The sequence below is a fragment of the Dermochelys coriacea genome, chromosome 5, assembly GCF_009764565.3.
Source record: "Dermochelys coriacea isolate rDerCor1 chromosome 5, rDerCor1.pri.v4, whole genome shotgun sequence".
Classification (NCBI taxonomy): Eukaryota; Metazoa; Chordata; order Testudines; family Dermochelyidae; genus Dermochelys; species Dermochelys coriacea.
In genome coordinates, this window is record NC_050072.1 from 1,774,202 (window position 1) to 1,801,879 (window position 27,678).

The following is a 27,678-nucleotide window of genomic DNA, read 5'->3' on the forward strand; positions in this document are numbered from 1 at the left end:
GTTAAATGGAAATTAAAAGAAGCAGTCACAAGAGTGAAATGCCTGCAAGCTGCATGGAAACTTTAAATACACCATAATAGACGCTCAAACTAAATGTATACCCCAAATAAAAAAAATATTAAGATGACCAAGAAATGCCACCATGGCTAAACCACAGAGTGAAAGAGGTGGTTAGAGGCAAAAATCATTTTTTCCTCAGGAAAGTAGAAAGGAGCATAAACTCTGGCAAGTCAGTGTAATTAGGCAGGCCAAAAAATAATTTGAAGAGCAACTAGCAAAAGACTAAAATATGTTGTTAGTTTTGGTAGTACATCTGGATGATGGTGGTATTAAAGGAGCACGCAAGGAAGACACGGTTGTTGCGGAGAAGCTAACAGAATTCTTTGTATTGGTCTTCACTGCAGAGGATGTGAGGGAGAATCCCACACTCGAGCTATTCTTTTTAGGTGACAGATCTGAGGAACTCTCCCAGATTGAAGTGTCACTAGAGGAGATTTTGGAACAAATGGATAAATTAAACAGTGATAAGTCACCAGGCCCAGATGGTATTCACCTAAGAGTTCTGAAGGAACTCATATGAAATTTCAGAAGGACTAACTGTGGTATGCAATCTATTCTTTAATCAGCCTCTGTACCAGATGACTGGTGGATAGCTAATGTAACACTGATTTTTAAAGTCGCCTCCAGAGGCAATCCTGGAAACTACAGGCTGGTAAGCCTAACTTCAGTGCCAGGAAAATTAGTTGAAACTATAGTAAAGAACAGAATGATCAGACTCATAGATGAACATGATTTGTTGGGGAAGAATCAGCACAGCTTCTCTAATGGGAATTCATGCCTCACCAATCTATTAGAGTTCTTTGAGGGGCTCAACAAACATGTGGACAAGGGTGATCCAGTGGATATAGTGTACTTGGACTTTGAGAAAACCTCTGACAAGGTCCCTCACCAAAGGCTCTTAAGCAAAGTAACTGTCATGGGATAAGAGGGAAGGTTCTCTCGTGGATCAGTAACTGGTTAAAAGACAAGAAACAAAGGGTAGGAGTAAATAGTCAGTTTTCACAGTAGAGAGGGGTAAATACTGGGGTGCTCCAAGGATCTGCGCTGGGATGAGAGCTGGTCAACATATTCATAAATGATCTGGAAAAAGGAGTAAACGGTGAGGTGGTAAAATTTGCAAACAATATAAAATTATTCCAGATAGTTAAGTTCAAATCGTACAGTGTTGTGTTACAAGGCGATCTCAGTGACGGCAATAAAATGGCAGATGAAATTCAATGTCAATAAGTAAAGGAGTACTTGTGGCACCTTAAAGACTAACAAATTTATTAGAGCATAAGCTTTCGTGAGCTACAGCTCACTTCATCGGCAGCTGTAGCTCACGAAAGCTTATGCTCTAATAAATGTGTTAGTCTCTAAGGTGCCACAAGTACTCCTTTTCTTTTTGCGAATACAGACTAACACGGCTGCTACTCTGAAACCTGTCGTCAATGTCAATAAGTGAAAAGTAATGCGCTTTGGAAAACATAATTCAAATTATACAAACAAAATGAAAGGGTCTAAATTAGCTGTTACCACTAAAGCAAGAGATCTTGGAGTCATCATGGGTAGTTCTCTGAACACATCCACTCAATGTGCAGCGACAGTCAAAAAGCCTAACAGAATGTTAGGAATCATTAGAAAAGGGATAGATAATGAGACAGATAATATCATAATGACACTATAAAAAACCCATGGTACGCCCACACCCTGAATACTGCGTGCAGTGCCAGTTGCTGCATCTCAGAAAATATGGAAAAAACAAAGAGAAGGACAACAAAAATTATTAGGAGTATGGCTGTGGGCAGAGCAGGGAGTGCAGGGGTGGCTGGAGGCAGGAGCTGGCTGCGGGCAGGAGGTGCAGCAGGGGCTGGTGCGGGCCAGGCAGGGGGTGGCTGTGGGCAGGGGGTGTGGGGGTGGCTGGAGACGGGGGCTGGCTGGAGGCAGGGGATGCAGGAGGTGGCTGGAGACAGGGGTGGCTGCGGGCAGGGGATGCAGGGGGTGGCTGAAGGCAGGGGGTGGCTGTGGGCAGGGGGTGCGGGGGTGGCTGGAGGCAGAGGCTGGCTGCAGGCAGGAGGTGCAGGGGTGGCTGGAGACTGGGGGTGGCTGCGGGCAGGGGATGCAGGAGGTGGCTGGAGGCAGAGGCTAGCTGCAGGCAGGGGGTGCAGGGATGGCTGGAGGCAGGTGGTGGCTGCGGGCAGGGGATGCAGGGGGTGGCTAGAGGCAGGGGGTGGCTGCAGGTGGGGGCTGGATGGAGGCAGAGGGTGCGGGGGTGGCTGGAGGCAGAGGCTGGCTGCAGGCAGGGGGTGCAGGGGTGGCTGGAGACAGGGGTTGGCTGCGGGCAGGGTGCTGGGTGCTCACGGGGAGAGCGGCGAGGAACAGCCCGAGCTGCAGGACGCAGCCCTGGCCCAACAGGGCAGCCGGGGACCCACCAGGCAGCAGCGGGAGCCCAAGGGCCAGGGGTCGGGGGAGCAGCAGCAGCACCAGGGCTCGTGGCCAGGGCCCGGTGGCAGCCCACGTGGCTCCTGCAGCGCGGCGCCCCATTACATCACTTCCCGGCTGGAGCCCATCAAAGCCTCAGTGCCCCCTGCAGAGAAGCGGGTTAACAACTGGTTCTAAAACGGCTTCAAAATTTAACAACCTGGTTCACGCAAACCGGTGCGAACCGTCTCCAGCTCCCCACTGCTGCCACCCCATGTCACTCTCTCTGCTCCTCTCCCTGCCTCCTAGCAGCGAGGAGTACCTGGGTCATTGCCATTAATTCCACATCTCCGTTTGCCAGCCGCATGTTTCTAGAAACAGCATGTTTCGTCAGCCATTGGATGGTGCAGTGCCACGGGGCTGTGCATAAAAGGAGACAAGCCCAAGGTTTTCCAAACCCAGCCATTTCCCCGGGGTATAGTTCAAGCTTCACTGTTCTGTTTAAACATTATCTTGTTCACTGGGACTCAGTTTACAGCACCTCCCTGGGGGAGTTACCAGTGCTCGGAAAGTGAACAGAATGTGGCTGTCCCTAGACTCCCTGGCCTACTCCACAGGTGTAAGACGTGCTCCCACGCATTTATGTAGGAGTCAGAGACTGGGTCCTGTGTGTACATTCTGTGGATTGTCACAGACACTGGGATCCACCTGGCTCTGCCTTACCTTTCAATTTCTTCTTTCCAAACTTTAATCCAAATAGTGGCATCCCAAGTTTCTTTCAGTGCAGTCCCATGGAATTTCTGGAGAAGAAAAGAGAAGATTATTTACAATGGGGATTCCTGCCGTACAAAAAGTAAAGGTTTGCAGCCTTCAAATGGAAGAGTTCAATTCCTAAACAATATGACCAATGGCTGCAGTTCTTCACGTGGTGATTTTTAATTACATAATCAGCTCAGGTTTCCCAATAATCCTGCATAAACACAGATTACTTGACTAGGACATTTGGAGCTGCTTGGTTCCTGATCCAGCACAGGGAATAGGTCATGTGGGTGCAAAGGGCCTTCCTCCCTCGTGCCACCTGCATTCACAGACATTGCCTTGGGGGTGCACAGGTATGGCCTGAGGCTAGCATTCACAGTGACAGTTAGGGTTGCCAGACATCTGATTTTCAACCGAAACCCCCCGTTGAAAAGGGACCCTGGCAGTTTCGGTCATCACCACTGACCAGGCCATTAAAAGTCTCAGTCGGCGGCCCAACAGGGCTAAGTCAGGCTCCCTGCCTGCCCTGGCTCCATGCGGCTCCTTGAACTGGCCGGCATGTCCCTGTGGCCCCTAGGCACAGTGGTGGCCAGGGAGGCTCCACGCGCTGCCCCCATCCCGAGCGCCGGCTCCACAGTTCTTACTGGCCAGGAACTGCGGCCAATGGGAGCAGCGGGGGCAGCGCCTGTGGATGGGGGCAGTGTGCAGAACCACCTGGCCTCATCTCCACCTACGGGCTGCAGGGACATGCCAGCCACTTCCAGGTGCCACCTGAGGTAAGTGATGCCCAGAGGCCATACACCCCCTATATACTCCAACCCCCTGCTCCAGCCCGAAGATCCCTCCCACACTCCAACAAGTCTCCATTCCCCTGTGTGCTTGCTATTATTGCTGTCAGGAATTGAGCCTTACCTAGCTAACAGGGCCAGCCTGGGAAGGTTGAAGTACTCCCCGTGTTGTTATTAAAACAAGTTTTCTGGATAACAGCAATAAGGCAACGCCAACAAGCTCTCATGCTTTAGTGGGAAATGATTCCTCAAAACACAGCCACTGAGAACAAAGCCGCAGACTGTCACTGAAATACAGAATCCCAGCGCAAAGCCGCAGACAACCAGTGTCTTTGCTGCAAGGGTCAGCATATTCGGTCACGGGATAATGTCCATTACTTTTAGTTCTCATGCAACTCTTCATTTTCAGCCCCCACATATTCCACATGTTTAGGGTTTGTCTTTCATTTTTAATAAGAGCTGTTGTAGAGAACAGGAATGAGCCAATACCCTTTGTACCCTTGTACTATTTCAGTATCTCTGGGTCTGAGTTCTGCAGCTCATATCCCAGCACAGCACTAATTTCTGCCGAGCCTGATATGGAGAAGCCTTGGCATTCAGTTAGTTCTGATTAAGTACCATTCTTCTTACATGCTTTGCCACTCTGAGGTTGACTCAATTCCTGATCAGATGCCTAGCATAAAGTGAAGGCCTTGAGATACAGACACCCGTCCTTGCAGTCCAGTATCCTGATACCAGAACTGCTCATGAAGGACACTAAGAGTGGTGACCTCAGAGAAGTTTCTAAAGGTATAAAGCTTGCCCCGAATTCTCCACATCCAGCCCTGGCTCATGTTTTCCATACAGCTCTGTGTGTTGCACAGAAATCTAACCAGTACAGTATTTAATACAAGAAATAATGTTATATTCATAACATAAACTGTTAAAGAAGAAAATACAAACATCTGGCTGAAACAACCTCCAGAAATGAATTCCATGCGAAAGACCCTGACCCATCTCCCACTTAAGCAACAAGGACTGCGGTGTGTGTGTATGTGTAACTTCAACAGGGAGAATCCAGCTCTCATTTGAGATTAATTCTACCACCAGTTAGTCATCCAAACCTATATGTGCCACAGTGAAGACACCTGAGGGGAGAGGAACATCAGATTGTAAATATTTTCTCCCTGTTCTAAGAACTAAATAAAGTGTATATATTGGCCCAAATGCCTCCCTGGTGTAGCTTCACTGGGGTTGTGCAGGGAATTAATTTGGTCTCCTCTCCCCTCCTGGAAGATAAACACAAACAAAAACCCCAGATCCCTGGAGAAGCTTTGATCTGGATCCCAAACCTTTTTGTGCAGATCCTCTCTGCCCAAAATGCTAATACAAAGTTGCTCCTGAGTAGCTGTAACTTATTAAGCCTGGGATGTAAAAAAAAGCTCCATAGCAACTAACTCTTCATCCATCCTCCCAACTCCCATACAGCATTGGCATCACACACAGAATTAGGATGCTCTGTTGCCCACCATACCAAGCTCAGTCACTGATTTACCAGAGTCTGCATCCTGAGGGGTGGTGGTGGTGGTTTTTGTTTAATAGTGGATTAATTCTTCTCCTGTTACTGAAAAGAGGCTTTAGCATTGTGTTCTGCAAACAGTCTAACTAGGATTCATTCAGCTCCCTCCGAAAAGAGGAGTTCCACAGTCAAAGACTTGATGCTGCCTCCGCGAGTCTCACTGTGGATATTGTTTCAGCATCCATGACAGCAGCTCTTTGGTGGGTCTTGAACGGAGAGGGGGTGTCTGTAAACCAGGTCCAAGCCTTTGAAAGTCTTTAAAGATAAGAGCCAGGATCTAGCCCGGGGTTCTCGCAAGAAAATTTTTGGTGGTCTCGGAGTGCGGCCACCAACTTTTACTGGTGGTCGCTCTGACAATTTTTCCTAAAATACTTAATTAACTTTAGGCAAAACAAATAAATATGCACATAGCCATGTCCAAATCATTGTAATTTATCTATGTAGAGGCTGGGTTTTTTTTGTAGACTCAATAATAATAATAATGTACAGTTGTCTCAATTCTTTACTGGATCTAAACAGAACAGAAACAAAAGAAGGTGCTGTGTCTTTGTTGTTGTTGTTTCTTTTGCTTTTTTGGTTGCTTTATTTTTAGACTTACTAACTAGTAGGTCTGCTGTGGTGAAAACTGATATTTATATGTTTGTTAATATCACTTGTCACAGCAGACTTGTTAGTTAGCTGGGAGGCAGTGAAAAGCATTCAGTACCTACATGCCTCTAGCTTTCATCCAGACCACACCACACAATCCATTGTCTACAGACAAGCGCTACGATATAACCGCATTTGCTCCAACCACTCAGACGGAGACAAACACCTACAAGATCTCTATCATGCATTCTTACAACTACAATACCCACCTGCTGAAGTGAAGAAAGAGATGGACAGAGCCAGAAGAGTACCCAGAAGTCACCTACTACAGGACAGGTCCAACAAAGAAAATAACAGAACGCCACTAGCCATCACCTTCAGCCCCCAACTAAAACCTCTCCAACGCATCATCAAGGATCTACAACCTATCCTGAAGGACGACCCATCACTCTCCCAGATCTTGGGAGACAGACCAGTCCTTGCTTACAGACAGCCCCCCAACCTGAAGCAAATACTCACCAGCAACCACACACCACACAACAGAACCACTAACCCAGGAACCTGTCCTTGCAACAAAGCCCGTTGCCAACTCTGTCCACATATCTATTCAGGGGACACCATCATAGGGCCTAATCACATCAGCCACACTATCAGAGGCTCGTTCACCTGCGCATCTACCAATGTAATATATGCCATCATGTGCCAGCAATGCCCCTCTTTTTTTTTTTTTTTTTAAGGTTTTTAAGGTCAGGCTTGACAAAGCCCTAGCTGGGATGATTTAACTGGGACTTGGTCCTGCTTTGAGCAGGGGGTTGGACTAGATGACCTTCTGGGGTCCCTTCCAACCCTGATATTCTATGATTCTATGATTCTATGATTCTCTGCCATGTACATTGGTCAAACTGGACAGTCTCTACGTAAAAGAATGAATGGACACAAATCAGACGTCAAGAATTATAACATTCAAAAACCAGTCGGAGAACACTTCAATCTCTCCGGTCACACGATTACAGACCTAAGAGTGGCTATCCTTCAACAAAAAAACTTCAAAAACAGACTCCAACGAGAGACGGCTGAATTGGAATTAATTTGCAAACTGGATACAATTAACTTCGGCTCAAATAGAGACTGGGAGTCGATGAGTCATTACACAAAGTAAAACTATTTCCCCATGTTATTTCCCCCCAACCCCACCCCCCCCCCCACCATTCCTCAGACATTCTTGTCAACTGCTGGAAATGGCCCCACCTTGATTATCACCACAAAAGGTTTTCTTCCACCCCTCTCCCCCCCACTTCCTGCTGGTAATAGCTCATCTTAAGTGATCACTCTCCTTACAGTGTGTATGATAAAACCCATTGTTTCATGTTCTCTGTGTATATATATAAATCTCCCCACTGTATTTTCCACCGAATGCATCCGATGAAGTGAGCTGTAGTTCATGAAAGCTTATGCTCAAATAAATTTGTTAGTCTCTAAGGTGCCACAACTACTCCTTTTCTTTTTTGTGAATACAGACTGACTCGGCTGCTACTCTGAAACCTGTTATTAATTTAGAACAAAAATATCCTTTAGAGGACCCAGAGCAAGTTCAAGGCAGCTGGTGGGATATGCCAGCCAACTGATCTGAGTAAAGTAATGCTATGGACCATAAGAAGAGGCTCTGAGCTTGGACCTTTCATCAGTATCAGCGGGGGTTGGAAGGATTTTTGAGATTTTACAAGAAATTTTTGGAGTGAAATAGGATAGGCAAATTTCCCAACTCATTTTTTTTATTCTTTCCGAATTAGTTTACCCACCTGCTAAGTGGACACAATACTCTCCTATAGTTGCTGCAACTAAAAAGACAACAGGTGACACACACACAGTGGTCTCCAAGACACTGCACTCTTTTCTGTGTTTAGGAGAGAAGAAGACTGTGCTGTCTAGACACCACTCTAGGGTAATGGTGGGCAGTGCTGACTTTGTAATGGTGCCACTATAGTTAATGCTTGTAAAGCGTTCCCTTTGCGGTACTAAAGAGTTCTGCTAAATTGTTCAAATATTGGTGCCCAGAGGTAAAGGTGGATTCAGTTCTCTCTCTTTGGGCACTGAAATTGAAAAATTTTGGTCTTCAAACAAAATTAAAAACTAGTCACAATCTAGTCCCCATCATTGTAGTGGTGAGCACTTCACAGCCTTTACTGTGCATATCCTCACAGAATGTCCTGGAGGTAGGGCAGGGTTGTTCTCACCATTTCGCAGATGGGGACTTAAGGCACCAAGAGACGAAGTGACTTGCCTACGGTCACGCAGGATGTTTGTGGCAAAACAGAGAATTAAACCCAGGCCTTCTGAGCCTCAGGCTAGCGACCCAACCACTGGACCTCCCTTGCTGCCTTGGGGTGAGGCTGGGTTTGACTGGTTGCAGCCTGGAATAAGTTCCAAGAAACCTAGGTGATGAATTCTGCAAATGGGACTCATGCTGGAAGTAGTGACCCAACCTGTACTCTAGTAGCACCAATTGGCAAGTTGAAATATTTCCTAGAAGCCCAACAAAATTTCCTTTGAATCAAAAATAGGGCAGCCAGACAGCGCTGCTGAGGCTCTGAGATGAGCCAGCCTTTCAGTGATTACATTCTGAAGAGCTCTTCAAAGCTGATGGTTTTCACTGGTCCCTTCTGGCCTTGGAGTTTTTGTGATCATTTTTCTAGTCTGACCTCCTGCATAGCACAAGCCATAGGACTAGTCTGACTTCCTGTGTAACACAAGCCCATACAACTGCCCTCAATTAATTTCTGTTGGAAGTAGAGCAGACCTTTTAGAAAAAACATTCTATCTGGATTTTAAAATTGTCAGTGATGGAGAATTCACCACAATCCTTGGTAAATTGTTCTTCTGGTTAATGACCCCTACTGTTAAAAATTTGCACCTTATTTTCACTCTGAATTTGTCTAGCTTCAGCTTCTAGTCATTGGATTATGTTAGACCTTTCTCTGCTAGACTGAAGAGCCCTTTATCAAATTTCTGTTCCCTGTGTAAGTACTTATTGACTTATCAAGTCACCCCTTAACCTCCTCTTTGTTAAGCTACATAGATTGAGCTCCTTGAGTCTACCACTGTAAGGCAGGTTTTATAATCCTTTACTCATTCTCGTGGCTCTTCTCTGAACCCTCTCAAATTTATCAACCTCCTTCTTGAATTGTGGACACCAGAATAGACACAGTCTTCCAGCAGTGGTTGCACCAGTGCTAAATACAAGGTAACGTAACATCTCCACTCCCAGACAACATTACTCTGTTTATACATCCAAGGATGGCATTAGCCCTTTTGGCCACAGTGTTGCCCTGGGAGGTCATGTTCAGCTGATTGTCCACCATGACCCCCAAATCTTTTTAGAGTCCCTGCTTCCCAGGACAGAGTCCCCCATCACATAAGTATGGGCTGATTTCTTTGTTGCTAATGTGTAATTTTACCTTTGGTAGTATTAAAGTGCATATTGTTTGCTTGCGCCCAGCTTACCAAGTGATCCAGATTGTTCTGCATCAGTGACCTGTCCTCATTCTCACCATTCCCCCAATCTTTGTCTCATCTGTAATCTTTACCAGTAAAAATTGTAAGTTTTATTCCAAGTTTTTGATAAAATGTTAAATAGCATAGGGTCAAGAACCGATCCCTGAGGGAGACCACTAGAAACACATCCATTCAATGATGATTCCCCATTTATAATTATATTTTGAGACCTGTCAGTTAGCCATTTTTAATCCATTGAATGTATACTATGTTCATTTTGCATCGTTCTATTTTTTTTTAATCAAAATGTCATGCTGTACCAAGGAAACTCATAAACTGTGTCCATATGAAAAGACCTAGAGCCCTACAATGTGCCAAGATAATTGCTGGGAAAGAGATACAGTCAGTTATCTGTCATGGTTTGAAGTAATGACCCAATATCAGCCATCTGTTTTCATATACAATACTCCCTAAACTGACACATATGGAAAGCAGTACTGATCTGCACTGTACACATTTGAACAAGCTAGTGATGGTTTTCATGTTACTTCTTAAGAGCTGTGGAGAGAGATTTTTGCAGAAAGAAAAGCAAACTGCACTTTCCTCACTGTGAAACAATTCAAACAATAGCCAAGTTTCCCTAAATAGTCTGTGTTTAAAATCATGCAGAGTTCAGCTCGCTCCACCCAGCAATTCTACAATTTAGTTATAAACTCCCCCCAAAACCAATGCATTTTGGTCAGACTTTACAAAGCTTCCATGTCTAAAAATTCAAACTTTCTACAACCGAAGCTGACAGAAAAACAAACAAGGCAAAAGAGAGCATTAAATCTTACCCTTGAAGGCTTTTAAAAGTCACAGCAACAGTTACTGCCCTCCATAGCAATTGAATACGTTCCTCTCTTCTCATTTATACGCTGCTTTATCCCCTCCCTAGATCAACTTAAACTCCTCTGGTTATTGCACACACATGATGTGTATCTAGGAAAGCAAAGTTGTTCTAAACTGGGAAACAAGCACTATAGGGTTGTCTCACATGTTAAAATCCATGGCAGACCCGGTTTCCTCTGTGATGAACTGGTGACTAAATTTACTCTTAATTCCTTACTACTGACTTCACTGACTGGCCTTGGCTACTTGCCAAATTCTTCTGTCTTTTCCCCACTCCTGTTTCCTGTAGATAGGGAAAGTGAATTTGCTCCTTTAAAAAAATAAAAAATAAAAATAAAAATGCCAGTCACACCAAGCTGTGAAACACTCGGGCAGGAAGGCAAAGCACCCAGCACGGGAGTGTCCAGCCTGAATTCTAGGGGCCACTGCTACTTATTCCATACTAGTGTGGAGGATTTTAGAAAGGGAAACGAAAAGGCAGAGAAAAAGAAAACACTTTGAAAAGGGGGAACCAAAAGGAGGAACTTGTGAGTGGATCCATTTCTGAGCACCAGAGAACCCTTCTCTGTTTTTATCCCAAATTCAGTTAGCTCTCTTTAGGCACAGAGGAGCTGCCATACCAGAATTAGACCGGGGTCCTTCTCATCCAGTCTCCTGTCTCCAACCGTTGCCGGCAGCAGATGCTACAGGGGAAGGTGCAAGAAACCACATAGACTACGTCATAACCGAACTACAGGGTTTCCTCCTAACTCCAAGGCTGCTAGTGGCTGGCTTCTGTCACAAAGCATGAGGGCTTATATTCTTTATAAAATCTTATTCCAATTTCTGCTCTGGTCTCCATGATACCCATACTGCCTTCTACATACAGAGTGCAGCTGTCAAGCTCATCTTCCTCGCCAGTCACTCAAACCACCTCCACGACTCTCTGACTGTCCCCCTGGATCCCCCTCCTCCAGGGGATCAAGTTCAAGTTTCTTGTCTTCACTTCCAGAACCCTTCACAATGCAGCCCCTATCTGTCTGTCTCCCATCACTTCACCCTCCACCGCTGATGCAAGCCTTGATCTCCGTGTGTCCTTGTCTGTCACAGGCACCTTCGTGCTTCCTGCCATGCTGCCCCTTAAACATGAAAGGCATTCACTGAATGCATCTGGGAAGCCACTGCCCTCTCCTCAAGTCCAATTCTACCAAACGCCTGCAAGAAACGAGCCAGCTCAGAATGGCCGGTTATGGGGAGCATTGTGGAGAAGCTCATTTATTTAAAGTTAAAAACCTATATATGTTGTTACTTCTCCTCCTCCCACATCCCATTTATCTGTTTGTCCCCTTACACTGGGCTTTCTTTGGGAAAGGAGCTATGATGACTTCTCTGTGTGTGGACAGGATCTCACTCGCTGTGGGTGGGGCTGGACTACTAATCAAGAAGGAAATGCATCCGTGAATTAACTGATTAGTAATAGCAATACGAAAGCAAAGGATTCTTCGGCCAAGTCCACAAGAGTGGTCAGGGGTTGCTCCTGGAAGAGACTAGCAATGAAATTGGTGTTTGTTTATTAGGTCCAAATCTTCCAGTCAAAGGAAAAGCCACAGAAGACCCTGCGTGCAGCAGAACTGGGGCCATTCCACAGGCGACAGGGTGCAGAAAGGACATGCAGAGTACCTCTCCACCCCTGCAAGCAGCCTCTGAAGCACATGGCCTATCACTGCTGATCCCAAGGTTAGTCTCCTAGGATACATCTATTTTCAGAAAGGTCATGTGGGGCGGGGCAGGAGGGGCAGCTTCCATTCAATCTTTTTCCCACATACTACAATGCAGAGAATTAATATGAAAGCCAATCTAGGAAACAGCAGGCAGGACAGCTCTCCTTGGGAGTCAGATCATTCTCACACAGGATTTCCTGCTGACAACTGTTTCATTTTTGCCAGGAATTCTCTCCCCTTCCCAGTACAGGGCATTTCTCCTGCTTCTGCCAGCTCAGCTGCAACATTCGCTCTCTCAAGGGTCTCATTCTCCTTAAATTCATAAGGGCTATTTCAGCCATTCCCAAGTCCACCGGATTTTGGTTCCTCTCCATATTTAATGGACCTCTTGCTCTCCCTTTGCCTTACAGGTTCCCTCTCTCCTTGGGCACAGCTTTTTTTTTTTAATATTCCCATATTAGCTGATGACGTTTCATTATATGAGTCTCCCACTCTCTCTTTGCTGCTGCTTTACACTCACATTGTATGACTCCCCCTTGTCAGGTTTGTTACTTCTGTCCCTGTTGCAAGTCTGTCCCCAAACTGCTCTCACCTTTGTGGCTTGGACCATGCTTCTTCTAGAATCATAGCAGATCATGATTGAAAGGACTTCAGGAGGTCATCTAGTCCAACCCCCCACGCAAAGCAGGACCAATCCCCAACTAAGTCATCCCAGCCAGGGCTTTTTCAAGCTGGGCCTTAAAAACCTCAAAGGAAGGAGATTCCACCACCTCCCTAGGGAACCCATCCCAGTGCTTCACCACCCTCCTAGTGAAAAAGTTTTTCCTAATATCCATTCTAGACCTCCCCCACTGCAACTTGAGACCATTACTCCTCGTTCTGTCATCTGCTACCACTGAGAACAGTCTAGATCCATCCTCTTTGGAACCCCCTTTCAGGTAGTTGACAGCAGCTATCAAATCCCCCCTCATTCTTCTCTTCCGCAGACTAAACAATCCCAGTTCCCTCAGCCTCTCCTCATAAATCATGTGTTACAGTCCCCTTATTTTTGTTGCCCTTCGCTGGACTCTTTCCAATTTTTCCACCTCCTTCTTGTAGTGTGGGGCCCAAAACTGGACACTGTACTCCAGATGAGGCCTCACCAATGCCGAATAGAGGGGAATGATCTCGTCCCTCGATTTTCTGGCAATGCTCCTACTTATACAGCCCAAAATGCCGTTAGCCTTCTTGGCAACAAGGGCACACTGTTGACTCATATCCAGCTTCTAGTCCACTGTAATCCCTAGTCCTTTTCTGCAGAACTGCTGCCTAGCCATTTGGTCCCTAGTCCTCGTAGATCACATGGGCTGGGCTTGCTCCCCAGCTTTTCAGTCACACTGGAATCCATGTTACCTGCTTTGGTGAGGATTCCATTTTTTAATCTTTATTTCTTCAATTACCCTTTCACCATGGACTTCACTGGGGCTGCTCACGGGAGTGAAGCAAAGCACGTACATTAAGTGTCTGGAGGACTGGGGATGGCACAGCGTTATCAATTCAGTTACAGCATGGCCACTTGCACCAGGATTTTCCATCATGTCTAGGTAGACAAGGAACCGCTCCTCAATGGTCAATAACATTAATTTGCTCTTTGGTGGGTGTCTGACTGCATCAGGTGCTGAACTGACAACTCTGAAGACTGATGCTGTCTAGCCCTAGAAGTACAACACAGGCAGCAGTAGGTTCCCCCCACTACCCTGCCAACGGGCCTTACTCCTGATCTGGAAGGGAGTTCAGTCTCTAGCCTCTCTAAGAACGTGTTCGCCAGGCCAAGGTAGCCACCTCCAGGCCTGTCTCCTCCCGTGTATCCTATCCTGTCCTGATTGTCAGCCACAGCCAGAAAGCTTACCTTCCAGTCTAAGGTGGGGCTGATTTAAGTGCAGACCATTACTGTCCTGGCTTGTGAATGCTATCTCACCCACAATTCATTTCTCCTTGGCCTCCAAACAGCCATCGGATGGTAGTGTAGGAACGATTTCCAGTCAGACTCAACCTGTGCTAGATTTGAACAAGAAAACACCAGTAGGGAGACTCAACATCCCATCGCCAGTCCCTTCAGCCAACCAGTCAGCCCTCCCTCTAGAGCTGACTCAAATCTAGCCGCCTTCTCACTTCTTGGTAACCAACATTTACTTTCTGCATAGTTCAAAAGGTTCTTTGATGATCTTCGCTTTGCTGTACGTCTTGTCCATCCAGTCTCTCCTGAGCACCCAGTCACGTGTCTTATTCATCCTTATCTGTTTTAGAATAGTGTTTACCTTCCACCCAGCTTAATAAGTAGAGCATGTGCAGCAAAGCTAGGCTGCCCCCCTTGCCCCTGCAAGCACCTTACAAAGCAATGGCTGCAGGGCTCATTTCCCCCACTGACAAGCAGCCTCCTCTCTAGCTGCCAATTCATCTGATCCTGGGGTAGCAGAGGTAGGCAATATTTTTGAGGTTAATTGAAGGAAGCCAAGGACACTGAAAAGTTTTTACAGGTTGTGACAGGGTGGCCTGCCCCTTTAAGAACCAGGGGCCTGGGACTCACCAGCCCTGTTCAGTCAGCCCCTGTGCCCCACTCAGTTTGGAAGAAACCTCAGAGAGCACGGGAGGCTGCGGTGGAAGGTCCTGGAAGAACTGCAGGGAAGTAGCCTAGGAGTCAGTGCTCTGTCGCTGCAGAGAAAGATTTAAAGGGAGCCCAGAAAGCGGGCGGAAGAGGAGCCCAAGCAGAGTGAAAAAACTGTTTGTGACAACTTTTGTTACCCCATAAGGAGAGTAAACTCTGAAAGCTACCCAGCTGGAGAGGCTGAGCCACATGAACCCCTACTGGGAGAGAGAGAAAACCCTGGTGAGAGGAAACTGAGGCAGGGAGCACCTGCAGTGCCACCCTCAGCCAGCAGAGGGTGCTACAGGGGGAAAAAACATGATACACATGATGCCTAAAGGTTTCCTAACGAACCCTGGATGGTTCCCCAGCTGTCAGCCCCTCCCTCCCCACAACACGGCTAGTTTACCTGTCCCCCAAAAAATCTTCCTAGGTCTCTCCACTCAGCACCCCTCACAGATTAAGATTCTCCTGAGCTGGGGACTGCTAAGAGTGAACTCCAGGGGGGGTTTGCTTAACAGGTCTGCCTGTTGAGCAGGCACCCCCATGCAAGCCTCTGGTGCATCCTCTCCCAGCTCCCCTCACTGTACCGTACCCTCCCTCCCCGGCTGACTTGCTGTGGGAGTAACTGAAGAGGGTACAGGAAGGTGATGCTGTGAAGTGACTTGAGAGTGGGAGGTGCATCACAAAGCACATCCTGCTTTCCCAGGAGATCCTCTGTAAAACTCCACCCCCGGCTGGTCCAATTCAGTCAAATGAACCCCCGAGGAAATGATCCAGAGTCTGGTCACAGGCACCAGTGGACATTCAGACCAACTCCAGTGACTTCAAAGAAATTGTTCTGGATTCATACCACTGCAGAACTGATTTCTTGGGTGCAGCTTGCATAGAAGCCTCTGGGCCAAATGATCTATCTGTCTATCCAGGTTCTTATACTGCACCCACCATCGTGACACCAGACTCCAAGGGGGTGATGTAAGTTACACATCAGGTGTGTGCTGATAAAAAACAGGTTCAGTGGGTGTGTATACAATAATGTGACTCACACTGATTGGGATTCAGTGGGAGTACAGGACAAGTGCAACTTACACTGCGCGGAAGAAAGCAGCTTTTCCTGCTATACCCCTAACAGGACGGTGTAAGATAAAGGGGCGTGTTCCACTGCACCATCCAACATCCTCCCAGGATACCACAGCTGTGTAAGCCACACTATGGGCACACACTACCAGATCAGTGCATGCTACTTTGCCATTTATACCTGTGCATTACACCTCACTCACACCCAGTGCCAAGCCCTAGCGTAAATCCTAATTCCATTAACTTCAGCAGGGTTCTTCTGGATTTACAGCAATGGAACTGAGCAGAACTTGGTCCCAATCTGTAACTCACACCCCTCCCACACCCCCGAACTTGGCTCTTTCAATCCATAATAAATTGTGCAACATCATCTCGTTGGCGTGAGTGTGTGTAATATACACTGTAGTCTTGGGTAAGAGAGGAACATTAGTGATGGGAATTGAAGATCTAGAGTTGGGCTGTGCACCCCCAGCTCAGCAGTTTGGGGGCCTGGCATCCTTCCAGAGCCTGGATCTAGGCCCATGGCTTGTAACACTAGCTGTATTTATTGCAATGAGTGCAGCAATGTCTGCATTCTCGTCACATCACAGAGCGGTGCTCACCATCTCTTTGTTAGCAGAAGTTGCTCAGCTGAACAGCAGACCCCTGGCCCCATCTCAGTGCTCAGACTATCCCTACTCCACCTCTCTTAGCCACCTCCTCCTGCCACTCTTCTTTGTGCTTCTTCCATGCCACCCCTCTGTACTGGGCACAGCCTTCCTGAACTTAACTGCCCAGGGACTCCCTTCTGTAAGCTCCCTGCCTTCCATGGAGCCCTTCGCTCAGCGATACTTCACCCTATAACCACCATTAATCATCCAATGGCATTACCAGAAAATCCACAACACAACCACATCATGCTTCCAACAGGAAAGTGGTGACTTCCTGCCATTTACCTTTGTCCTATCTGCCTAGGTAGCTACATGGCCCTGTCGCCATCATAATGGACACCTCCCCAGGCTTTAAAATAGAAACAACTCTCTCTCTTTTGCCAGCCCGTAGAAAAGAGAGTAGGGTCAGTTTCTGGCCCTTCCCTTTGCTGATAATCGTGTCTCTGCGGGAGTGGGTGTTAAAAATGCGCTGTGGCGGAGCAGAGTTTTGCATTTGGTTCTGAGCCCAAGGAGACCCACGGTCATTCTGCCGCAGCGAGTGAGCTGAGGGCCAGTTTCCAGGGAAGTTCTGTCTCCCACATTCACCAGCACCCTCACTGCTATGATGGGGAGACCTGATCAAAAGGGGAGGTGCTCTCTCAGGTAAACAGGGCCTGTACTGGGGTGCTGGGTGCCCTCGCTGGTCCCTGAAACCAATGGAAGTTGAGAGAGGTCAAGATCAAGGCTGTGTGTGTTTATTTGACTGTGAACTGCTGCTCATACCTGGGCTGCTAGAGAAACCCACAGGGAATAATTACCACCTGCAGCAGCAGCAAACCCCCAAATGTGTCTGTATTTAGTGCACATTTCCCCGATCGTCCTCAGTGAGCCTCTGGGGGATACTCAGGAGGGGCTGTGGAAGGCTGATCATGCCCGTGTGAATGAAAATCACTAGCTGAGGGTAGGAAAACAGCCAGGCTTGTCAAAGCGCAGAGAGATTAAAGCACTCTTAAAGTGTGTGTTACACAACATTTCCTGCTGATATTTGCAAGACAATGGCTGTAACTAACACACATGCTGTATGCAGGGATTCTGTAAGCCTTCAGTCACAGGCACCCTCTTCAGGTGGACTTATCAAAGACAGGTTTCAGAGTAGCAGCCGTGTTAGTCTGTATTCGCAAAAAGAAAAGGAGTACTTGTGGCAACTTAGAGACTAATAAATTGTTAGTCTCTAAGGTGCCACAAGTACTCCTTTTCTTTTATCAAAGACAGGCTCTCTGAGAAATCAGAAGCTCCCTCACTGTGGCCTAGCCCTGGCACACATCTAAGGGAAACGCAGCCCAACCAGAGAGCCAGTACAAGACCTAGGCTGTGTGTACAACCCGCCTTGGGCTGGCCCTGTGTGCAGGGAGAATGGTACTTTTGTGACACTGAAGTATCTGGGAGTTTTGGGTGGCAGAGACTCAATGCATGACTAAAGCAGTAAGGATGTAGTTCTTCCTGAGATCTGTGCACTGTGAAAACCCTGCTGCAACCCTACATAGAGGGCTACACTAAGGCACCATGGAGAGTTCTCTGCAAGCCCTCAAGATGTGGAGATGGAATCAGCACCAGACCACAGGAGACCATGTGATGGGGTGTGCTCTCTACAATGGCCGTGCAAGAACTGAATTAGGCCAGGGGGCCCCAATCAGCTAATTAGGTTGCAAACAGGGGCAGCTAATCAGATAGATGCTCACCTGCGGGAGACAGGAGGGATTTCTACAAAAGCCAGGATGCTGGCAATGGAGGAGGCAGCTGGGAAAGGCTACAGTCACTCCCCGGGGAAGAGGGAGGAGTGTTTGGAGGCTGCAGAGATGAGTTCCCTAAAGTTAATCCCTGGATAGAGGGAGGGAAGAGACTGGCAAGCCCAGAGGAGTAGGAAAGACCAGGAGATAGAGAAGCAGCTCAGGGAAAGGCAGCAAGGTGCAGGGAATGGACCTTGGCTGCTGTGTTGAGGGTCCCTGAGCCGGGACCCAGAGGAGAAGGTGGGACCAGGTTCCCCTGTGGGAATGGCACTGTGAGGCAGAAGGCTGCCCGATACCGCTGGAGAGCGGGAACCTTGATACGCTCCCCCAGAAAGGGAAATCACAGTAGTGACCTGCCTGGAAGGCTGAGTCCCGAAGAGGATGCTGCAGCTCCTGAGAGCGAGAGGGGGGCTGCAGGGGGGAAATGACGGGATGTAACCGCTGGAAGGGGCTCCGGCCTGACCAAGTGGATCCCCAGGAGGAGCGCCATCCAGTGGTGAGTAGAGCAAACCTGTCAGAGAGCAATACCAGGAGATCAGTGGATCAGCCCTCAGAGCTCCAAAGTTGCCCCAATGAGGGTCATGGAGGGGCAGGGCTCACTGGCCTAGACAAGCGCTTGGAAGAAGAGTTTCTTAAGGGCTGCACTGCAGCATTGTGTTCCATTTCCACCTCCTCCACCCCTGCAGTTTCCTGCACAAAGCCTTTGTGAACGTGAACATGATCCATGGGATTTCAGAAAAAGAGCAGCTTCTATTGCTTTTCTGATGGCACCGTCAGCCAGAGTGGAGATGTCTGGAGAGGGAGGACATGGTCTCCCAGTTTCTGTCATTCAGTACATTGACCCTCAAGTAGTGTCTATCAGGAGAACCCCAGCAGAGAACCCAGAGGGGATTCCTTTTACAGATCACATTATTCTCAGAAATGCTTTAGACACAATTCCATGTTAAACACATTAAGTGTGAGTGCACCTGTATCATCTCTTCCCCTGGGCCACAGACATGCACATTCTTCAGGGACAGAGTGCAGCAATTAATTGTCTTGTATATGAGTCATCCCTTGGAGGTCAATTTTATAGCCTCTGTAGGCTGCAGTTACTGGAGGGTGATAAAATGGCAACACCCCAGAGAGGTCAACTCTGCAGCTTATATAGTTGTATTCAGTTCACAGAGGGTGACAGGATCTCACACACTTAAGCAGGTGTGACATTCTAGCCACAGGTGTACAGCAGTGTCCACCCCTGCACTCACGCTGGGAGATACAAGCAGATTAGCTTATTATTCTAGCATTAAAGACTCTGGTTGGGTAACTTCCTGACCTATAAAATCTCCAGTTCTGCAAGCTCAAAGAGGAGAGGTTGAACCCCTGCTTCATGGCAGAGGATCATTGCCAGAAGGGTCAGTGAGAAATGCCCATCACATACAGCTTGGCACAACTGGCCAGGTGCATTATGGGACAGTTAAGATGACTTTGCTCTGAAACATCAGATACTGGCTGATCCAGAGTCAGGACACTGGAGCTAATACCCAAGAGTTTGAAATGGCATGGAAAAGACTATGCATCAAATTCACACTGGTATAAGTATGCACTTGTCCATTATCTTCCATGGAGCTTCCCTTGGTGACACTTCACTACATGTATAGTAACAGTTTTCATTTTAATTGCACAGAATAACCTGTCCAGTAAATATCAGCTACAAGTAACTGTAGCTCAGCCAGTGCTGTGTACAGGCAGTTTCAGGGCCTGAGACAGTTCTCAAGGTAGCATGCCACCTTTGCATTCATGCAGCTATAGTTTGTTTGCTGTTAGACCATGCTCTGTCGTTTAGACCCAAGGTGTTTAAGGGAAAAGCCACATCTTCCTAGCTCCCAAAGCCAGGGACAAAGGGACCTATTATTCTCATCTCCATGCACAGGTACAGTGCAGTGTTTACATACTGAACTCTCATTAGCATTAACGGGAGTTTTGCATATAAATCCATGTGCATCAAGATGAAAAAATAGAAAAATCTGCCCTCAGCACAGGGCCTTCTGGATGGGATGGGAAATTTAAGCAGGACATGTTCTTCTCATGGAAATGCAGCAATGACAATTAGGAAAACAGAGCCCGGAGGGAAAAAACACAGCAACGGTTTCACAGGCTAATTCAATGACAGATCAAGAGACCCTTGTAGAGCATCACGTAGGGCCTAGCACAGACGCCTTTGGAATCCCCATGGCTTTGAATTTCAGGCTCACCACAGCCATGCTGATGCAATCATCCCAGAGAGACATGAACACGTAAACAGGCTGCTCTGGTACATCGCTGTAAAAACAGACTCCAACGAGAGACTGCTGAATTGGAATTAATTTGCAAACTGGATACAATTAATTTAGGCTTGAATAGAGACTGGGAGTGGATGGGTCATTATACAAAGTAAAACTATTTCCCCATGTTATTTCCCCCGACCCCCCACTGTTCCTCAGACATTCTTGTCAACTGCTGGAAATGGCCCACCTTGATTATCACCACAAAAGGTTTTCTTCCTCCCCTCCCCCCCCGCTGGTAATAGCTCATCTTAAGTGATCACTCTCCTTACAGTGTGTATGATAAAACCCATTGTTTCATGTTCTCTGTGTGTATTTAAATCTCCCCACTGTATTTTCCACTGAATGCAGCCGATGAAGTGAGCTGTAGCTCACGAAAGCTTATGCTCAAATAAATTTGTTAGTCTCTAAGGTGCCACAAGTCCTCCTTTTCTTTTTGCGAATACAGACTAACACGGCTGCTACTCTGAAACTTTGCTGCCCATCACCCTCACATCAGAGTACCTTCCACAGACAATCATGAAGCCCCTAGTGGACTTCTCTGCATCTTGTCCTTTTTTAGGGTAAAATGTCTCACTTGGGGTCTGATTCTGGGGTTTTTTTGGGTAGATTGAATTGTTTCAGGTTTTTGGGGTTGTTAATGCTGAGTGTCTCATAATGCTTGCAGCTACAGACTATGCAGTAATGGATAGCCTGTAATCTCGCTGCACTCTCCAGCCTATATTATATCTAGTGGGCCTGATGATGATTGCACACTGGTTTTACACCGCTGTCACTCCCCTGACTCAGGTGTCTGATCCTGCTCTCATTGGAGTCAAGGGCCAAATGTCACTAATGTCAAAAAGGGACCCTGGCAGTTCCGGTCATCACCACTGACCGGGCCATGAAAAGTCCCAGTCGGTGGCCCAACAGGGCTAAGTCAGGCTCCCTGGCTCCACGCGGCTCCTGGAAGTGGCCAGCATGTCACTGTGGCCCCCGCAGCTCCCATTGGCCGCAGTTCCTGGCCAATAAGAGCTGTGGAGCCGGTGCTAGGGACGGGGGCAGCATGCGGAGCCTCCTTGGCCACCACTGCACCTAGGGGCCTGGCCCCACGCCTCTGCTCCTCTCTGCTCCCTACCCAGACTCCAGTGCACCTCTGGCTCCATGCAGTCTCTGCTTCCCACCACCTGTGGGGCCCCACCTGTCTCCCTGGAGCTGAGCCTCCTGGGACTGGTGCAGAAGCCTGGCCAGTCTCAGCCAGTTGGGGGTTGGGGGGGGGGGGGAGTGTGAGGGCTTGGCTGGGCCCCTCCAGTAAAGCGGGTCCCAAGGGAGCCTGCCTGGATGACTTCTGAGGGACCAGAGCAATTCCCAGCTCTGGGACCAGCCCTGGCTGCTCTGCCAGCTCAGCCCAGCAGACGCAGTCGCCTCCCAGCAGGGCCAGTGAGTGCGGCCGGGAGGCAGGGAGTGGGTCTCTGGGAGACCTGGGGTGGCATGCTGGCCTGTGAGGGGGTGGGGAAGATGTGGGTGCTGGGGCACTAGGGAGTGGGGGTTCTGTGGAGGATGCTGGGCAGTTGTGGTGGGGCTGTGGGCAGGAGGGCACTGGGCAGGGATGGTGTTGTGCAGGGCGTTGTGCATTTGCAGGGGGTCGGGGGGGGCTCTGGCCATAGGGAGTCGGGGGGGATGTTGGGCAGGGGGGCTGTGTGGTGTGGCATGGGCCAGTCCCCGATGGGAAGGGGCGCACTGGCAGCACAGGGCTGGGTGGGCCACTGTGCATCTGACAACTGCCAGTTTGTAAACAGTGCCCTCGCACTGCACTGGGTAGAACAGGGCCAATCCTGCAATACCATGTCCCTGGCCAGCCCCTCGCTCTGGGGACTGACCTCCCTGTGCCAGGCTCCATTGCCTCCATGGGGGCCCACAAATATGTTTGGCGCCAGACCCACAAAAGGTTAATCCGGCCCTGCTTTTACACAGACATCCTATCATGACTCAAAGACTCCAGCTGACGGAGAATCCATCACATCACTAGTGAAAAGAAAAGGAGTACTTGTGGCACCTTAGAGACTAACAAATGTATTAGAGCATAAGCTTTTGTGAGCTACAGAAATGCATCCGATGAAGTGAGCTGTAGCTCACGAAAGCTTATGCTCTAATACATTTGTTAGTCTCTAAGGTGCCACAAGTACTGCTTTTCTTTTTGCGAATACAGACTAACACGGCTGCTACTCTGAAACCTATCACTAGTGAAGTGGTTTCAGTAGTTTAATCTCTGTTAAAATAGAGATGAAGCCACTAGTGCTGAGGATGGCAAGAGACCTCTCAGATTTCAGCACACAGAGAAATCAAAAGTTAATCTCCGCAGGGAAAAAATAAATGGAGAGAAGCTTAGTGGGAGCCTTTCCATTGACTTCAATAAGCTTTGAATCAGGTCTCACTTGAATGGCCTGAATTCATTAAGTTGGTTTGAACACCACTGCAACAATAGGGTTCCATTACCTGCAGGAAACTTATCGCCAATAAATGTCAGAGACAGCCGCTAGAATGCGCGTCATTATCTCACAGGTACAGAAGCAAAAGAACCCAGCATTCTGAAGAGGAAATTACCTGAATAGAAAGCTTTGAAATCAGGGCTTCTCACACAAAAATTTACATTTTTCTTCTATATCATATAAAAGAATTGACTTACCTGGCTGTTCTCTGTGTCTCCTTTTCTATCTGGAATTGTTTGCCAAGAAAAGCACTGTGTGATTATGCACCACATGAAAAACTACTGCTTCTTTTTAAAATTCCTAGATAAACATACAGGTCAGAATGCCAAACTTCTCTCTAACTCGCCAACAGTGGTATAAAGCTCAAGAGGGAAAAGTGCTCTTTCCAGGAGCTGCAGGTGAGACTGTGCTGAGACGTGCTGTATCGGACACTTAAGTCAGGATCAGAGGTTACAGTGAGTCCCCATGGCACTTGGCATAGTTAATAAAGGCTACAAGAGACAAACACGCAGCATGGCTCCTGGGTCTGTGGGTGGAACATGGCACCGTGTAGCACTGAGTAAATACAAAGCAGTTGATCATTGGACTCTTGTATGACATCAGATATTAATACTATAGGCACCAGAAACAGGATTCTGTATTTCATGTAAGAGAAACACCACCTGAAAAGCCTCACTCGTGCACACAGGTTGCAGCAAGGGGGAGAGATCCTGTGCCCAACTTTCTGCATTCAGCAGACTCTGGTTTGGTTCCTGGGCCACAGCTTCAATGGAGAACTTCAAAAGTGAAAACAGATCTTCCCCATCAGGCCACAGAAGAAAATATGCGCTAGTTCTAGTGAGAAAGAGCCACTGAGATTTAGGTAATCCCACTGGGGCAAGAACCATTCTTTATTTTAGGTCTGGACAGCACTCAGCACAATGGGGCCTGCACCTGTTTGAAGCCTCTGGGCCCTATTGTAATGCACATAAAAATTAACTCACAGGTCAGAGTGTCTTGCTGGTACTTCAGTCTTTGGCACTAGATTGATTTAAGGCTCTCTCCACCAGGAGAAGTTTGGAAAGGGGAGAATTGGCTGGGGGGAGAGTTCAATTAAACATGCCCAGCTACTAAAGTGATGGGTGGCAGCATGAGACCATAAGATAGCAAACATTCTATGGCTGACTGCCAGTCCCCAGCGCCTCTCCTGAAACCGCCAGCACTTTAGAAATGCAGCTTCCACCTGTTCATTTGATTTCTGGAGTTTTGATTTGTTCTGAGGGATATTCCTACCACCTTCTTTTTGAGTTTGACTGACAGGGATCAGCCACCAATAGGCTTTAAAAATGCTGCCTGAAAGTTAGTGAATTGAAAGGTAAGAATGAAAGGGAGAGTGTCATGTTAAAAATCACAGAGAAATAAAATTCCTTCTCTATGTTCCTAACAACATGTGAAATCGCTAAAACAGAGAGAGGGCTTTAAAAAACAAACAAACAATCCAATGACAATGTCTGGATTCCATTCCTAGCTCTGCTGAAGACTGACACATCCTGGGCAAGTCACTTCACCTCTTGTGCTTTGGTTTCCTCACCTGTAAAATGGGGTAATGATCCTTCCCAAGCCCTCAGGGGTATGGGAGGATAAATATATTAAATATTGTGAGGGGCTCAGTTACTATGGTAATGGGGGCCAGATTACTAGATAGATATCTGAGATAGAATCAGAGCAATCTCTTCCACCTTAAGGACAAATACAAATGGTTCCAACGGCCCTGCTGGATTCCAGGTTAAAGTTAGCAATAACATGCTAAACACTTAAAATGATGCCATCAGGTGCTGTGGCTATGACTCAACATGCTGGTACGGAAACTCTCACACAAAGTCTGGGTCAGTTTGCAGAATTACCATTGTTTATTTTCTTCGGTGTTTCGGTAACACAACCAAAAATAAAGTCAGTTTAAAATTAGCAATAGCCTCAAAATTTGGAGCCATGACTGCAATCTGAGATTAAATCATTCAGACTATCAGAGCCAACGAGCCACAAGAAAGAGATCTGTGTTTGCAGTTGAAAAGGAAGGACAATAATTTATTTAATTGCAATAATTGTGGCAAAAGGCAGGACAACTGCTGCTGTTCAATGGAAAGACTCATTTCGCTAGAGCCACCCACACTGCTCATTTTTCCCTTTACTTCCTCTGAGCCTTATCTCCAGAAGCTGCCAAACAGAGGAGATTAAAAAGTGTATTTTGCAGGGAAGGGAACTGACAGATCTGGCCTCTCCCTCACTCCTGCCTTTGCCTTCTGGTTTCTGCTCTGCTGATGGTGCCAGAGATTTATTTTTCTTATCTGCTGTTTCTTGTTGGTGTGCCAATTACCGACCATGTTCGTTCAATTTCAAACATTTAGCTATATTAGGGGTCTGCTGCTGTAAGTGTTTGCAGAGTACTGTACTTGCCAGGAGAAAAGGTCAAGGTAGGGGCCTCTGACAAGATTTCTCAGTGCTCCTGGCCCTGCCAGTGCCATACGCCCTAAGCTCCCTATCACAAGGGGACTCTACACAACAGTGATGGATGGCTGCAAGTGCAGAACTAAACCATGATGCAGCCCTCCTGCTGGTCCAAGTAGATGGACAAGGCCTCCCTAATTGAAAGGGTGATGCTAAAGCACAGGTGCGTTCTTCAGTATTTCACACCATCTGTGTATTTCACTTTAGGAAACAGGCTCTTGAAACTCAGAGGTGCTATGCTCAGACAGTCGCCCTGACACAGAGGGAATGGTGGGAGTCATTGACTCATGAGCTCGCTGCTCATCAGTTGATACACCCCATTTAAATAACTTTACATTCCCCTGAAGCGTCCTGACATTCTCATAAGCTGGAGAAATGTGGGGTGGGTAGAACTACCATTAAGTGGATACATAATTGATTAAACTGCAAACAAAGAGTAACTATTAATGGAATGACGTCAGCTAGGAAAGAGGTCTCCATAGGCATCTGTTCTGGGTCCAGTGTTATTTAACATCTTTATTAATTACCTAGATGTAGAAGTAGAGAGCATCCTGATCAAATTTGCAGATGACACAAAGTGGGGGGGGGAGGAGGGAAGGTTGCAAACACTTTGGAGGATAGAACTAAAATTCAAAGGGATCTTGATAAACTGGAGAACTACTCTATAGACAACAAAATGAAATGTAACAAAGACAAATGTAAGGTGCTTCAGAGAAACCAAATGCACAAACACAGAGGGGGTTAACTGGCTTGGCAGCAGCACTGCTGAGAAGGATCTAGGAATTGTAGTGGATCACAACCTCAGCATGGGTCACCAATGCAATACTGTTGCAAAACAAAGCAAATGCACTTTTAGGTTGATTTAAAAGAGGCATCGAATGCAAGTCACAGGAGGTGATAGTTCCCCTCTACTTGGTGCTGGTTAGGCCTCAGCTGGAGTACTGTGGCCAATTTTGGTCCCTGCTGTATAAAAAGGATGTAGAGAAACTGGAGGGGATCCAGAGGTGAGTGACAAAGATGATCAAAGGGATGGAATGCAAGCCATAGGAGCAAAGGCTGAAGGAACTGGGTATGTTTAATTTGGAAAAGAGGAGATTAAGTGGAGACATGAGATTGGTCTTCAAATATTTGAAAGGTTGCCATAAGAAAGATGGAGAAAAGTTGTTCTCTCTTGCATAGGGGGCAGGACAAGAGGCAATGGGTTCAAACTACAGCACAGCAGATTTAGATTAAATCTCAGGATATACTTTCTAACTGTAAGAACAGTAGGACAATGGAACAAACTATCTAGGGAAGTCATGGAATCTCCTTCACTGAAGGTTTTCAAGAAGAGGCTGGAGCCATCTGTCTTGGATGGTTTAGATACAACAAATCCTACATCTTGGCAAGGGGTTAAACTAGATAACCCTAGTGGTCCCTTCTAATCCTCCAATTCTATGAAATAAAAACTTAACACTCCACCAACAAGGCAACCCTTTAACTCCAAAAGTGTCTTTGGGGCAAGACCTATGTCTATTTTAGTCTCTGGAACATGCCAACGCAAAGCCATGCCAGTATCAGTTATTAATATATAGCAATTTACAATACACACACACCCCATCCCCTTTGAGTGTCCAGCAATGAAAGCACTTGGATGAAGGTGGGCACAGGCCTAAACAAAGACTGGAGCAGCCAGATACAAATATCAGTTCAAACGGGCTGATTATGATGCAAACCACTCACATGTAAGGATTAAATGCCACAGAGGAGAAAGATCCTGCCGCCACCCATGACATGAGCCAGACACAGAGTTCTGTAGAACCGGGGGGAATGTAAGAAACCATAACCCTGACTATTCAACTTGATCATTTACTGAGATCTCTACATTATGAAGGTTGGAGAGTATCCTCAACAGGCAACATTGGTTTGTTTTAGAAGGTGTGATCCTGATTCTGGGGGAAATTCCCATGTATATTCAGTTACCCAGACTCATTTTCAGAACTTAAAAGTCTCCCATTCAGGAATGTGCTAGCAGATGTACCCTGATATTTAATGCTAGATAGCCACAAACGTACCAAGGAACAACATGAGA

General features: G+C 47.1%; 1 protein-coding gene across 1 annotated transcript in view; it reads right to left on the minus strand.

Moving 5' to 3' along the window:
- The window catches only part of LOC119856188 (phospholipid-transporting ATPase ID-like), a 133,727-nt gene extending 110,251 nt beyond the window's left edge, over positions 1 to 23,476 (minus strand). Inside the window, 2 exon segments of the mRNA XM_038403408.2 lie at positions 3,184 to 3,260; positions 23,321 to 23,476. Of these exon segments, the coding sequence (XP_038259336.1) occupies positions 3,184 to 3,226 (43 nt within the window). The 5' untranslated portion in view covers positions 3,227 to 3,260; positions 23,321 to 23,476.
- Positions 23,477 to 27,678: the final 4,202 nt, after the last annotated feature.